The sequence below is a fragment of the Bombus pascuorum genome, chromosome 11 (genome assembly GCF_905332965.1).
Source record: "Bombus pascuorum chromosome 11, iyBomPasc1.1, whole genome shotgun sequence".
Lineage (NCBI taxonomy): Eukaryota > Metazoa > Arthropoda > Insecta > Hymenoptera > Apidae > Bombus > Bombus pascuorum.
Genome location: NC_083498.1, coordinates 2,754,036 through 2,768,555, shown reverse-complemented (window position 1 = coordinate 2,768,555; position 14,520 = coordinate 2,754,036). Strand labels below are relative to the sequence as shown.

The 14,520-nt window shown below is 42.2% G+C and overlaps 2 protein-coding genes and 1 long non-coding RNA gene across 12 annotated transcripts; 1 reads left to right on the top strand and 2 right to left on the bottom strand.

Moving 5' to 3' along the window:
• The first annotated feature begins 562 nt into the window (after window positions 1–562).
• LOC132911796 (alpha-1,6-mannosyl-glycoprotein 2-beta-N-acetylglucosaminyltransferase) lies at window positions 563–12,166 on the top strand. Of its 10 annotated transcripts, none has more exons than XM_060968746.1 (10): window positions 967–1,322; window positions 3,954–4,165; window positions 5,573–5,621; window positions 5,927–5,956; window positions 6,654–6,837; window positions 7,015–7,440; window positions 8,601–8,910; window positions 9,996–10,361; window positions 10,814–11,064; window positions 11,273–12,166. In XM_060968746.1, exons 4-10 carry the CDS (start codon window positions 5,950–5,952, stop codon window positions 11,499–11,501), a joined length of 1,773 nt encoding a protein of 590 aa, XP_060824729.1. In that variant the 5' UTR covers window positions 967–1,322; window positions 3,954–4,165; window positions 5,573–5,621; window positions 5,927–5,949; the 3' UTR covers window positions 11,502–12,166. The 10 variants fall into 10 exon arrangements, with proteins under 10 accessions (XP_060824732.1, XP_060824738.1, XP_060824729.1 ...); XM_060968750.1 differs by having other exon boundaries at window positions 5,573–5,685; XM_060968747.1 differs by lacking the exon at window positions 967–1,322 and adding an exon at window positions 1,359–3,342.
• On the bottom strand, window positions 7,434–8,138 carry LOC132911811 (uncharacterized). Its single transcript, XR_009659084.1, has 3 exons — window positions 7,867–8,138; window positions 7,645–7,756; window positions 7,434–7,541 (listed from the first exon to the last, which is right to left on the bottom strand). It is a non-coding gene; the product is annotated as an uncharacterized LOC132911811 (long non-coding RNA).
• Window positions 12,157–14,516, bottom strand: LOC132911803 (protein D2-like). Its single transcript, XM_060968764.1, has 5 exons — window positions 14,238–14,516; window positions 14,017–14,129; window positions 13,669–13,789; window positions 13,163–13,376; window positions 12,157–12,492 (listed from the first exon to the last, which is right to left on the bottom strand). The coding sequence occupies exons 1-5, from the start codon at window positions 14,257–14,259 to the stop codon at window positions 12,354–12,356; spliced, it is 609 nt and encodes a 202-aa protein (XP_060824747.1). The 5' UTR covers window positions 14,260–14,516; the 3' UTR covers window positions 12,157–12,353.
• Between the last annotated feature and the right edge of the window lie 4 nt (window positions 14,517–14,520).

The following is a 14,520-nucleotide window of genomic DNA, read 5'->3' as shown; positions in this document are numbered from 1 at the left end:
ACCCGCTTATACATACAAATTAACGCTGTGCCTCTATTATTCGAACTGCGCTTCAGCAATATAATTTCGCAATATGTAATACGTACAATATTTATTTTGATTCAAAACAAATTCAACGTGTTCAAAAAGAGCGCAATTTAAATCGTGACGCTTGAATCCTAATGTTCGAACTAATAAGAAAAACTGAAGAGAATATCCATCTAATGAATCTTTATTACTAGAACTACTCGATTGTCCCTCAACTTGTTCCGATGAACGAGCTTCTATCGTGTAATACAAAACGGTTGATAGGAATGACGAAAGTTGAGGCTACTGTTACGCAAGCTTTGGTGATCTTGCATAATTGTTATTTATTTAGAATGCACGACATAGAGGCGCGATTAAAGCACACGCGCATTCGCAAATTCCACAGACGATTCTCTACTTAATCGACATTCCGGATATCGTTGAGGATCGATCGCCTTCTTCATATTCTGCCGCGGTGTGCGTTGACTTTGACGCTCTACGCTGTGTCCGCCAAATACTCGCAACGCTATTTGTTAAATCCGCCAAATATTTGTTGTATAGAGCCTCGAATAAGTCGCGCGACTCGATGGTCGAGGAAAGAAGTACACGGTAACAGGTAGTGATGTGGCTGAAGGAATACGAAGAAGCTCGTGGAAATTGGAAGGAAAGAAAGCAGAAATCATAGATGCGAGTGGCTCCGCCGCGAGAAAAGCGAGCAAGAGCGTTTTACCCGTGGAGAAAGGATAAACGTGGGTCGTAGTTTATCGACGTAGGCGTCTATGTACAAGAGAGCAGTGGCGCCGAGGCAACGACGTCCGCTGCCGTCGAGGGATGGCAGGACGGAAAAGATCGATCGGCTGTGACTAGAAATCGCACCCCCGTGTGGACGTGGCCGCGTGGAACGAGAGCAACGGTGTAAAGTGGTGGTGCAGACGAGAAGGAAAGGTAAAGCGAAGGGTGGGTGGGGTCGCGATCGCGCGGCCGCGCGCTCGCTCTCCTCTTCTAGGAAGTCGATGCGATCGCAGTTTCGAGCGAAAGTCGTGCGAACGGTGACGGAATCTACGCGAAGGAAAGAAAGGAAGGACGAAAGGAAGGAAGGAAGAAAGACGCGAGGAAAGGGAAATTGGAGTGGTGCATCGAAACAAACCGAATACTGCGACAGATCGCGATGACTCGCCGCTGGTTCTCCCGCCTCGCATTTCTCGCGATCTATCCTGACAGGCTCGTCGATACGTGATCGGTTGGAAAACGAGTCTCGTGCGGTCGTGAGATTTATACGCCGATTCTGGGGCAACTTTTCTAGACGGTGGACCTACGTAAGTAGAAGAAAATAGGAGGCAACGATGCCGGCAGGCGTGCTATTACGCGCAAGAAAGCGACATTCCCCTTTCCAGACGATGGCTGCCGACCTCAAGCTCGTGCCCGAGCCCGAGCTTTTGTCCCGGACCTGCCACTCTAATCGATATTTCACCAACCCCGATGCTTTTCTCTCTCCCTTAGTTTCTCTACCCCTCTCTCCTTCTCGCTTTCCTTTTCTACGTGTATATGCGCGTAAGCGCACATAAAACCCCTTCCATTCTCTTTGTTTCTCCACGAGGTTTCACGTCATTCGCCACCCTTTCTGACTTTGTCGACCTTCTATCCGGCCAATTCCCTACTCTACTTACTCTCTACCCGCCCTGTAACACCGTTGTTTCACGAGCCGCTATGTTGTTTTCGCCTTTCCGTTTCACGCTTTTCCATACTTTACGCCTTTCCATCCTCCTCTTCTACCATTACCTGTATTCTTCTTCTCCACATGTGCGCCTCCCTCCATCCGTGTAATAAGAAAAACGATGGCAGTTAAGAAACTGCACGGCAGCGCGAGAAACAGAGTTTTCCGGTTTACCTTGAAAGCGACGCGTGACCGTCTCGAGTTCAGTCGTTTGCATTTGCGCGTCGAGCGAATTAACCGTCGCAGGAAACGTAACGGAGCGTGCGGGCGTGTTCGTTAGCGGCTCGCGTATCTTCGTTCTCTCGCGTGTGTATATACCCTGCACGCGAGCGTTCGTGTATCGTGATTTTTCTGCCAACCGGGCGATAGTGAACAAGACGACGATAGTCGGTCGCGGATGAGCCAACGACCACGGTAACGCTCGATCTCGCCGAGGGTAAAAAGTGGCAGAAAGTGGCAGAATCTCAACGGTGGCTCGAGCACCAAGCTGTCGGACGTGCACGAGGCTTCGACCTTCGTTTCGAGATTCTAATCTGAAAAGATAAATACAGAAGGAACGTGAAAGGGAGAAAGAGAAGTGTAAGAGACATAATGGGATGGAGAGGTGAAATACGGCAGGAAAAGCAAGAGACCGCGGTGCGGAGGTGAAATGTCCAAGACGATAGGCACGGACGAAAACAAAGATGCGGTGGAAGCAGACGTGAAGGGGAGAAAAGAAAACGGGAAGGTTTAAGCGTTTTATCGCTGCGCTGCTTCTGTGTCGAGTGTCTTGCCGCTTCCCTCTTTCCCCCTTTACGTCATTTCGCTGCTTCGCAAGAAGAGGATATCGCTATTAACTTACCTCACGGATATCCGCATTGTTTCGCGTCAACCAGCCAACTCAGCTGACCTACATTGGCCAGGCACCAGGCAAAATGGGATATCGAGCCACTCGATGCTCATCTACGGAAAACTACTCGCGGTCCCTACAGGGAGACCCAGGTGCCTAGCGTCGTATTCGTGCTTGTCACTGTCGTCGTCGTAGTCGTCGTTGAAAGTACTCTTTCATCCAACACGGTTCGATATTTGTCGCAACGTCCACGCTACGGAACTTCTCGCTCGTTTTCCTATATTTCTTGTTGGCACACGTGGATCGAACTCGGATTCAAAAAGAGAAAATTGACTCACCCGAGCTCGTGTCTCGCTTCCCGTAGCGGGATATTCGAGGACGAACTTGATATTTATGTATCGCTAGAGACGCGCGCAGCTCTAGAGAACTTCGATCTACGATCGACGATCCATGCAACTGATTAACAGTCAAGTAATGCGATTCGTCATTGCATTTACGAAGGCACTCGGGTGCACCTCCTCTGTCTCCTCCTTCGATCGCGTTAAATATATTCAATCTTACGCCGAGCACGATCAAAGTTATCAGAATAACACAACGACAGTGTCCGGGGGTATAGAAGAGCAACCAAATACAATGGAAAGTGCGTGTTGCTACTTTACATCGCGTTATAACGTTACGCTTTAATAGTTGGAATCGTTTCAGTCGCGTAACTAAATCACAAGGCACGCCGATTAGACGATAATCTATGGTAATCGTCGATCAAGGCCGATCGCATAAGCTGCCCAGACATTTGGTACGTTTTTGATTGGCATCATTCACTGTTAATGCAACTAACTCGCTGCCCCTGCCCCTCTCACACCTTCCACTCCTCTTTCTTCTCTTCCTCGTTTTCCTTCTCCTTCTCCATCGAGCCTCCTTCCTCTTCTGTCTTCCTTCTCCTTCTCCACTTCCTCCTTTACACTCCCCTTCCAACTTTCTATAAGTCCGCGTGCCGTACTAAAAATAAAGTTAATGCCGAAGCATCGTCTTTCGTATGCGCCGCCACGAAAAGAAGAAAAAGCGGTAGAAAGAAATTGTCGACGGGTCGACCGAACACGAGAAAACGCGTTCTCCTCTGTTACTTCCATGACGTTCAGTGAAACGGATCGCGAACCGGTGTCGATCGCCGGAAGCAACCGATACACGAACATTCGAAACGAAGGAAGAAGAGGGAAGAGAAGCAAAGGAAGAAAAAAAAGACAGAAGGTCGAATAGGGATACTTAAGTAACTCGATTAAGAGATTCGTGCGTTCGAAACGCGATTAGTTTTTTTCTTGTTGTTATTATTATTATTACTGTTCTTCTTCTTCTTATTACTATTATTATTATTATATACCAATTGATAATAATTGGAATTGACAACAGGTATAGCTATCAAGCGACGAACAACGAAGTTAACGATACGATACCGCCAGATTGGTCCAAGTGTGCTCGATATCTCTGCAAATTATAGTTTTTCCACACAGAGATGCGTGTATCGAGATGCGTGGTGTATGAAATAAGCGAACAGGATTAAAATGCAGGAAGAAAGACAGGAAGATACGCGACACGGCATGCTCCTATAAATATGTAATAGGGTAGGTGGACGTTATTTGTTTCTTCGTCAAAAATAGATATTCCATTCTAATAAGTATTAGAGTTAGCATTCTAATAGACATTAGAATAGATATTCTCGACTATGAAACGAACGAATGGAAACTGAGCAAGGTTGCTGCGCGAAGCACGCATTTTCGGACGAAGATCCTTTTTGGAAAAACGGATGAGATTAAAGCTTCCTCTTCTTCGCTATCAGATAAAGAGGCTAAAAGAAGGACAAGGAAAGTTTGGGCTCGTACACGACAGTACATAATACGAGAATAGAAGAAGAATACTGAAGGCGAGAGGAAAAAGCGATGCTTTCCGCGTATTATTTAAAGAAATTGCAAACGACTTCGGGAAATTCTTCCGTTGTTTTCACCTTATTGCCTCTCGTTCCAAGAATTTCTGGCCAATACAGCGTACGATATAATATTCAAGAGTGATAGAAATATGCGTAACTATATATCAAGAAAGCAACTGACAGAATGATAAGAGAGAACCGTACGGACTCAGCGATGTTATAACTCTCGCACGAATAAAACAACTCTTTCCTATGTTTTGTCTTCGTAGGAAGAGTCGCCAGTCTGACGGCTGGATGCACAAAATTAGTATCACGATACCTTATCTCATAGGAGTTGCTACATAAAGGTTTCTATGCGTCATTAAATATCCATTATATACGTCATACCACGATAGGCGTATGAACTATTCAGAAGCCGTATCGATCAACTTCATGAATTCAAAAATGTCAGAGAAAAACGATGATGTTGCAAACACTGTTTTTTAAGTTTACTTCTCAGCATCGAATATCGATCGCGTATATCGATAAAAAATAAAGTTGAACTGTTCGGCTTGCGAGAGACTCAGCGTACGAAGAAGAAAGCAAAGCTTCGATCTCATTCGATTCTCCAAAGAAGATCTTCGTTCAAAAACGTGTATTTCACGCAAGAAGATATTTTTAACGAAGAAACGAATGATCGACATCCAGCTATTATATTAAATAAGTATGTGTTGCATGTACAGTGTTTTTCTTCGTTTTACTCTCGGACGCGTATCTCTGTGTGTATCGCGATTCACGTATCTCCGTGTGAAAGAAGATCTGTTAAACTGTAATTTCCAGTGACCGATAGCAACTGAGATTCCAATACTAATCGTTTACGCCCCCTGACACGATTTCTGTTTTTTTGTTTTGGGGGGGCCGACATACGCCTACCGAGCTCAAACGATCATGGACAAATTCATCCCTTCATCGTCGTTCTCGTGATCGTAGTCGTGGTTGTTGTCGTGGTCGTAGTGGCGGTCGAAATCGCGATCTCAGCGAAATACGAGAAGAGATACAAGTATAAATATATGCAAGAGATGCTACTCGTTTTTATCAGTGCTCGTATTCGTTTCTTTTTTCGCAGATTTCGTCGAAATGAGGGACCATCCGTCGCGCCTTTTCTCTGATACGAGGTAAGACGGTGATTTACCTCCTATCAAATACAGTGGCTACGAAAAGTATTCGAACCCTATTTATGTACGCACTAATTAATTTTATTTTATTTTAAATGCTAATTAATTAGGCCCAAATTCTTACATTCGTCGTATCATTTAATGATATTCTTATACAGTTGTCGCGGATTTTTATGCAATTCCATATCCTCTGTTAGCATAACTAAAGGAATGGAACTTGCATACAAATTTATTTCGCTCATTAAATGATACAATAGACGTGAGAAATGACGATTTAGTCTATTAACTGTGTTATACTGTTGCAGAACGGACGCGTAGAAATGCCAGAATGAGAGGTAAGAGAGACAATCCTATTCTTTGTCGAATATAAGAAAAAATATCAGTATCATCGTTCAAAGATTATCCTGCCACTCTGATTAATTAGTGATAAGAACATTTAAATTTTTTCGAAGTAATGTATTAATGATTCGAATTAGAATTTATTAGCTTTTTATGGGATCAATAGATTGACAGTTCGTTAGACGTCTAATAATAATATTTATCGATATAAACTACTATTTACTACATTTGCTACTTATTACATGTTACAATTACTATTTGCATACGATTTACATTAAACTGCTTGCATTAGATCTTGCTTAGCGTGATTTATCATTCGGATATTAAAGATATCGAAGCCGAAGAGCTTATTAAGTAACAAAGTATTTGCACAAGATTTAACAATTACAAATGCCAAATTTATTATTGGATGCCTTTGGAACGAACTCGGAATTTGACATTTAAAAATCAATTTAATATCCGTTTTACAATTTTAATAATAAAAATAATAATAAAATTTTATATGCTATTGTATATAGCCATGATGATACTAACAAATAAAACCTTTGCAATTTAATGTATATTCGTAATTTTGCAATTAAACATGTTGTCAAGGATAAGCGAAGTTTCAAATATTTTTAAACGATAGTACACACATACTGCTTCGTTAACGCCGTTGATTAGCGAGACTGCGGAATAACACGGTATTTGCAGGAGTGGCGTTTCTGGGGACGGTGAGATCGGCACGCGGAACTTTCCTGAGGACGCTCGTCTTCATCTTCCTGGCGACGTTCCTCTGGCTTCAACTTCATGTGATCAGCCTGACCGGCCGAGATTCCGCTGGACAGGCCTCGTCAAACGAGACGCTGTTCTCCCTCGTACCGCAAGAATTACATAGGTAAATCAGGCCGTGCAAATACGCCTTTTCACCATTTTCAAGAAAAATCCTCGTCGCCTGTACGTACGATAATACGTACGAAAATAATAAAAAAAAAAAGACAAGCGAAAGAAAAAAGATAAGTAAGACGTTGGCAAAGAGGGATAAAGAAAGAAAGAAAAAGAGTTATTCTTCCAGGTTTCTGAAAGATCGTCGAAATGGTTCTTCCTCGACGTTAACGAACGCGAGCACAGAAACGTTAACCGAGTTCGAAATAACGGAGATTCGTCGAAACATAGAAAGGGCGAATGCCGAGCAAAGAGTGTACAACGAAGAGTCTTTCGGTCCTTTGGCTAACGACGCTCCCATAATAGTGATTCAAGTGCACACACGGCTCACCTACCTCAGACACCTGATCGTGTCGTTGGCTCAAGCGAAAGGGATTGAGCAAACCCTTCTGGTCTTTAGCCACGACGTTTGGCATCCGGACATCAACTATCTCGTACAAAGTGTCGACTTCTGTCGTGTCATGCAAATATTTTACCCTCACAGCATACAGACTCATCCTCGAACGTTTCCCGGCGAAGATCCGAACGATTGCCCTCGAAACATTCGCAAAGAACAGTGAGTAATTCTCTTCTTCATCGAATGCGTTAACCGCAGTGTTCTTAAGACGGGATTTTTAATGAGCGCTAGATTATAGGGGGCCATTGTGTGATCGCTACCTGGCATATAATCGAGTAAAACAGTTTTTGATCAAATAAATTATATTCCAATAGATACGTAAAAGAATTTAGGGCAGTTTGAAGAATATAGTAAAATGTTTACCTGATTGCAAACTTTTACATATTATTGCTGCATGCAGTAGACGTATTTGTACCGATGCAACGAAGAAACGTGCTTCTGTTTTCTTAGTAGTAATTTTCAAACACTCGTGTGCCTGTTAGAATAAAGGAGAGAATTATAAATGGAAACAATGCAATGAGGTTGTAAAATAAAAGTAATAGGTAGGATCATTAATTGTCGTCGTTACATTCTATATGCACGCACCTGCGTCAGGTTCTTGTAGGTCAGATGCGTCAGCTTCTTTAGATCAGTTTCTATCTTCCTTTACAAGGAAATAATTACTTATCTATTAAATTTCGTTCTATAATTACAGATAATTTTTTAATGTAATGTAATTTTTATTATATATATATATTATTTATATTATATATATTTTTATTATATATATATTTCTAGTGTAATTTTTTAATGTAGTCTACGTTGTAACAATCACTAATCATTTGAAATTGAACGAGAAAGAACAAAGACAAGAGAATGAAAATTACGAAACTCCATTTTTCGCGAATATTTCGAGATATGAAATATTATAGACACAACAGGTAGAATTTAACTAAAGAAGACAGCGCGAGCGTACGTCTCAATTCTAAAATTTCGCGTCTAGCACTTGTAGAAAATCCTGTCTTTATCTACTCGAAGACAATCTTCGACGAACCAACACGCTCTCGCTCAAAGATGTTAGGACATCTCCTTCTCTTAATAAAATTTTGCGTTATTTGGTGTAGATTATGAATTTTAAATCGCTGATAAAATCGTTAATATATTAGTAACGCATAATTTCTTTATCGCGTAAATATTATTTCTTCGTACCGTTATTATTCATAATAAGCTTTAATCTTTTCCAATTTTGAGTTAATATAATAGGAACTGTCCCAAGACTTTTGAGCGATGGTGTATGTTTTCTCTGCACATCTTCGCCGCTATAACTCGCAACTCCACAGAGCTCTGAATCTCGGCTGCATCAACGCAAAGCATCCGGACCTCTATGGACACTACAGAGAAGCCAAATTCACGCAGACGAAGCATCACTGGTGGTGGAAAGCGAACCGCGTGTTCGATCAATTATCGATCACGAGAAATCACACCGGCATAGTTCTTTTCCTCGAGGAAGATCACTACGTGGCCGAAGATTTCTTGCACGTTCTCCGACTGATGGAACGTACCTGTAAACATAGCTGCAAAAGATGCAACGTCCTGTCCCTGGGCACCTATCTCAAAACCTACAATTATTTTGCCGATTTCAGTCGAAAGGTGAGAGATTCACTCGCGTCGCACTAATCGCTCCAATCGCTCTAACCGCTCTGATCGCTCTAATTGCTCAAATCGTTTTAATCGCTCTAACCATTCTCGCTTTATTCGTTCGGTGCGCGAACTCGACACCTCCTTCCCTAACCAGATATGCAATCGAAAAATCGTGCTTCGCGAACCGTTAGCTTGCGCGACCTCTTACTTGCTTCGACGATCCATATTCCTCGCTACTCGATCACTGTGATCTCTCATTTCAACTGATCTCTCGCTCGATTCGAAGGCCACAGGTGAAAAACACATATAAGCGACACTGTCTGTTTTTTATAGAATCATTCCAAAATTCAATTCATCGTCGACTAATATCACGTGAAAGTTATCTCTGCATTTGATTATAGGATTAGATAGATATCCGTTCCTGCCATCATCTTGAGAATTTTAAAGATTTCTCGCGAAGCATTGTGAGCTTATCATCCACTTTCGAAACACTTGTATATCTTCGAATCTATCAGGTTATTCCCTTCTTTAATTGTTTCATACTTAAAATAGCTCTTTTTAGTTATCAAGATGACATACAAACCAGAAAATCAACAAACATTAAACGTACAATATTTTTCCCATGTGATCTCTGTTTGTGATTCTATTGTGTGGTTGTTTGACTTAACAGCTGCACTCTCTCTCTCTCTCTCTCTCTCTCTCTCTCTCTCTCTCTCTCTCTCTCCCCCCCTCTCTCTCTCTCTCTTTCTCTCCCTCTCTTTCTCTCCCTCTCTTTGCTCTCCTCTTTCCTCCGCTCTCCTCTTCTCACCGCCGCGTTTGCGACAAATCGTGCTTATTATTAAAAGACAAAGAAGGGAAGGAGAGTTAGCTAAGAGTAGGGATAGATAAAAGGAACGAAGGAACGAAAAGTTAGGGCGCGAGAGGTAGGAAAATTCGAATCGATCTAAATAAATAAAGAATGTGTCGCGAGAACGCGACCGCGTAAGAATCGTTGGACGATGGGTGCATACCGAATTATCGTCGTATCGAATCATTAGCTCGATTTCAGTATGAATATCTGTGTGTCGATGTTTCACGCACGCCTCGTCCGTTAGTTCCTTGGCGTCAACAGCGCCCTGCAAAAGGAGCTACTGCGTGGATTAAAAAGATGGGAAGCATCAGCGAGGCAACAGTCGGCTAAAGCCGAAGACATCGTCGGTACCAGTGACAGCGGAAGAATCAACGGAATCCCAAGCAGCAGCAGCAACAGCGGCAGTGGGAGCAGCAGCACCGGCAGTAGCAGCAATAGTACTCCTACTGGGGCGAGCAACAGCAAAAACAGCAGCGTTAGCGGAAATGTCATCGCTAGCAACACTGGCGCTGCCGCCATCCTACCAATTGCACGCAACGCACAGATCGTGCAATCTGCCTCCGCATGGGCTTTCCAACTCCTACCCGAACTCTACAATCATTATCAAAAGGTTGCCGACATCTTTCGACGACCCTCGTTATGCGTGCAATTCTCTCCATCCTTCCCCCTATCTCTACGAAGTCGGGCGCGCACGTGCGCACGCACGCGTCATTTTCTCCGATTTTCCCGAAATTTGATCGTCCTCCGATAGATTCGTGATCGATAATTTATCACGCCGTTGCGCATGATGCTAAAGCAAGCTTCGAGTGATCGTTCAACGTATATTCGTAAATCTCAGAAAAGAAAGCTCGACATTGTTAGACAGCGATTGATGAGACCTATGTATACAATAAGTCGCGTTGTATGAGATTTCTGTTGTATATTTAATACGCAGTAGCATGCACGCGCGTGCGCGCACGCGCTCACGCGCACCGATCGTCCCGCGATCTTCCTATTTCGTTTTATCCTCGCTATGATACTGTAATTACATCTTAAGAACCGCGTTCGTGATATTTCATTCAGGCTGAAGTGATTCCTTGGATCTCGAGCAAACACAACATGGGTATGGCGTTTAATCGCGTCACTTGGAACAAATTGAGAAAGTGCGCCGCCCAGTTCTGTTCGTACGACGATTACAATTGGGACTGGAGTCTTCAACATATCGCGCAAACTTGTATGCCACCGAGCAAAGGACCCGGAATCGCGCCTCGTACAGAATCTGGTTTAATCACGATGATGATGCGAGCGCCCAGAGTTTTTCACATCGGAGAATGGTGAGTCGGAATAATTCTTTCTTTTCTACTCTCCTTTTTGCCTCCTCCTTTAAACTTATGCCTCCTTTATGCGTCCTATCGTATTCCAACAGATATCTAACGATTATAGGAAATATACCACCTCTGTCTTTCCACACGTCGTATCTCTCTCTAGTGAAATACTTTTATGATCGTTAAATCGATGATCTATGAATGTTACCAATACCAGCGGAGTCCATCACAAGAAAACCAATTGCGAATCGACTGCTGTGATAGCAAAGGTTCAAAACGTCCTAAAGGCTGCCCGAGACCATCTTTTTCCTACTCAACTGACGCTTACTGTAGCTGGCACTGCGAAAAAGACGAAGCTCAGGAAGGGCAATGGTGGATGGGGCGACACACGGGATCATCGGCTTTGTTGGAACATTACCGTTTATCCGGATCTTGTTTTACCTTGAGACCAAACTCTCGAACGAACGACATCGAAATATCCTTTCAATTTCTTCTTTTTTCTTCGCAAACCCTCCTCTATTTCTCTACCTGCCTTGTTCTTTGTCCAAAAAGTCGCATCCCGCTCAGCCCGTTTCGTTCCCGCCTCGTCCTGACTCATCCAGTTTCGTCTCTCGTGGAAGATGCTCGTTTAACAAGTTCCTTCGCGTCGACGAATTATTGTATCGATCCCACGGTCTGTTATCAGATCGCGCGGCATCCCTAGCGGCGTACTTATCTTTATATTCGTGCTAAACTTAGCAACCGATTCAGGCGGCGGAAGCACATTTCGCGCTTAGCGACTCAGCTCCTTAACGAATTTGCGTCTCGACCGGTCGCCGAAGTCCCAGAGAAACACGCTTATCACGTATTCTAGTCATCGTACCCAATGATGATTAACGATAAATGGGTAACAAAAAAAATGGTCGTTGTCTGTCTATAAATTGCTTCCAGTAAGGTAGCAAACAACGTTAGACTGACAATACTTCCCGCTCGAGACGATCCAGACTTTTGAACTTGGAGTGACTCCGAGAGCGAACCAAAGCCATCCACGAGTCGCGAAATTTACATAGGATACGTTTTATATTTGTAACGAGAATCAACGAAAATAAACGAATCGACCGATTTTCTCGTATCTATTATCATCTTCAAACGTTTATTATCTTATTTCACCATCCTCATTGTAAATCGAGTATATCGTACCCTCGGTTGGTCGGTAGTCGTATTTGTACAGGCAATTAATTATTTCGTACCATCACCTATAAATATCAATGAAAAGAGTATCCTTCGTAAGCCGGGTGCACGACTTAAAATCGTCTGTCTTAAAATCCTAAAAGTTTCGCGTATGTCGGCACGTTATCGTCGTACTCCACCCTCATAAAGTTTCCTGCTATTGGCCCTTCCAAATTGTATTTTTCTGCGAATTTCTTTATGTTGAATCGCTTTCGTTGAGGACCATCCCTGAAATTCGTATCAACCGGTAATTCGCGATTTATCACTTACCAATAACACGTTATTAGCTAGTAATTAATAGAAAACAATTAATTCTTTGGGGTCGTATATCTGCTCTCAGCCATCAAAACGAAGAACCAGTCAGGTTGTACATTATATTACCACATGCTTTGGAAATATATAAGATTTTTAACCTATTAAGGATCAAGCAATAGTTTATCATAACACATATTTTATTGTACATAATTTATTATACGTACTATAATTTCTTTAAATTATGTAAGATTGTAGAATTTAAGTGCAAAAAAATAGCACCGAGAAAGATAATAAGCGATATTTTATTACAATTCTTGATATTTTCTTTCACAGTTATACATTTAAAAAGACAAGATTCAATAATGTAAATTGATTAAAATAATTACGACTAGGACATTATGTTAACGCAACTTTGATCCTTAATGAGATAATAAGATCTCACAAGTTAGGTCAGTGCACCGTGAAATCGAAACTAGTGATTACGAACTTCAGTCTTTGGACATTCCTTTGATCGTACTATTAGCGTCCGTTCAACGAAAATTAATTCTAATCACCATGGTGTCTATATTGAAGCTCAATACGACCGCAAAGGATTAAAAAGCACGCAAGCTATTATATATCTACTATGCACGCTCGATTTTACCTGTTGCTCAGCCTTCTCTCGTCGAATGTAATAGATCCTTGATTCTGCTTGTAAACGAGAAAGACATATCGATGTTTCCCGCTACCTTTTGGTGGCGCTGGACCAACATACTCCGCTAGTACCTCTCCTTTCGCGACATTTTCTTCTGGAATATTTCCGACCAGCCAATGTCGAAATTCTCGATTGTATCCCTTCCTAGTCGGTACGTCAGGATCTACGCACGAGAGAACGTCAGGATCTTCATTAGTAATGGTTTTAACGAACACCAAATTATGAGGCATCGAATCATCGATCGATCAAAAGCCATGGCAAAGAAGAAATAGTGAACGAAAGAAACAGGTTTGTTCACATCGACTCGGTGAAAGTTGTCGCGAGTTGCACGCCTCGAAAGTTTCACAAGGATAAGGTAATGTATATAAGGTCGCGTTCTTCTCCATAATTAACTTGAATCGTCTCTGGCCTCCAAATAAATTTACACTATACGAGTTTACTCTCTGCTGACTTACCTGTCATTACAAGCGTGTAAAGTACTCCCCCTTCATGCTTGTAATGAATCTCTGGGATCATTTGGGTCTCCGTGGGAGTTAACTCATTTCCAAAATCGATCACTTTGTCTCCGTACTTGACCTAACTCAAATCCATACACGTTATTGCCATAAGATAAATATTAAATAAAATAACTAAATAATTTCATTTAGTTATATAAAATAATTTATTTGATACTTTTCATCTTTTAAACTATTCAGACACACGCATCTATCCCTACTAGATTCAGCTTTCTCCTTACGATACGCTTGTATTTACACTCCCAGACTCACACCAACGTTAAGTGCAATTATTCAAAAAAACTACACCTCGATCTTCTCTGTTGGTGCCGTGTCTAGTATATCGGGTACGATTTGTGCTTCCTCAAATTTTGTACGAGTATCTGTACCGGTGATAATATGGATACCGCAGACAAGAATTCCTGCAATTTATTTTGTATCTCATATTTAGCACACAACGATCCGAAAATAGTGAAATTAGGTACATATTTGTATTCGCGATTCGATTTTAATTAAGGATATACACGTACCTATTATCATGGAATACTTCATCTTTATCTCGTTCTGTTACACTTAGCCTCGACACACTACACAGGCTCGACTCTGTAGAAACGTTTTATCCTACCGACTACGTCCCCCACCCCTTTCCTAGCTTATAACCTGACAAGAATTCCTATTGCATTTAACTTTTCTTTTCATTTGGCGTCGGACGACCATGGTTCTCCCCCTCTTTTCGCGAATGTTCGCGTCCTCTTATTTGCTACTTGGCTCCTTTCCTCACAACTTCTTTCCTTTCCAAAATCCTCTAAAGAG

Coding starts and splice junctions, on each gene's coding strand:
- LOC132911796 (XM_060968749.1), top strand. Junction 7,441..8,600: donor CGAAACATTCGCAAAGAACA/GTGAGTAATTCT, acceptor GCAACTCCACAG/AGCTCTGAATCTCGGCTGCA. Junction 8,911..9,995: donor TTGCCGATTTCAGTCGAAAG/GTGAGAGATTCA, acceptor CTCGTCCGTTAG/TTCCTTGGCGTCAACAGCGC.
- LOC132911803 (XM_060968764.1), bottom strand. CDS start 14,259: ATGAAGTATTCCATGATAATAG. Junction 14,130..14,237: donor GAAGTATTCCATGATAATAG/GTACGTGTATAT, acceptor AATAAATTGCAG/GAATTCTTGTCTGCGGTATC. Junction 13,377..13,668: donor TTACACGCTTGTAATGACAG/GTAAGTCAGCAG, acceptor TCTCGTGCGTAG/ATCCTGACGTACCGACTAGG.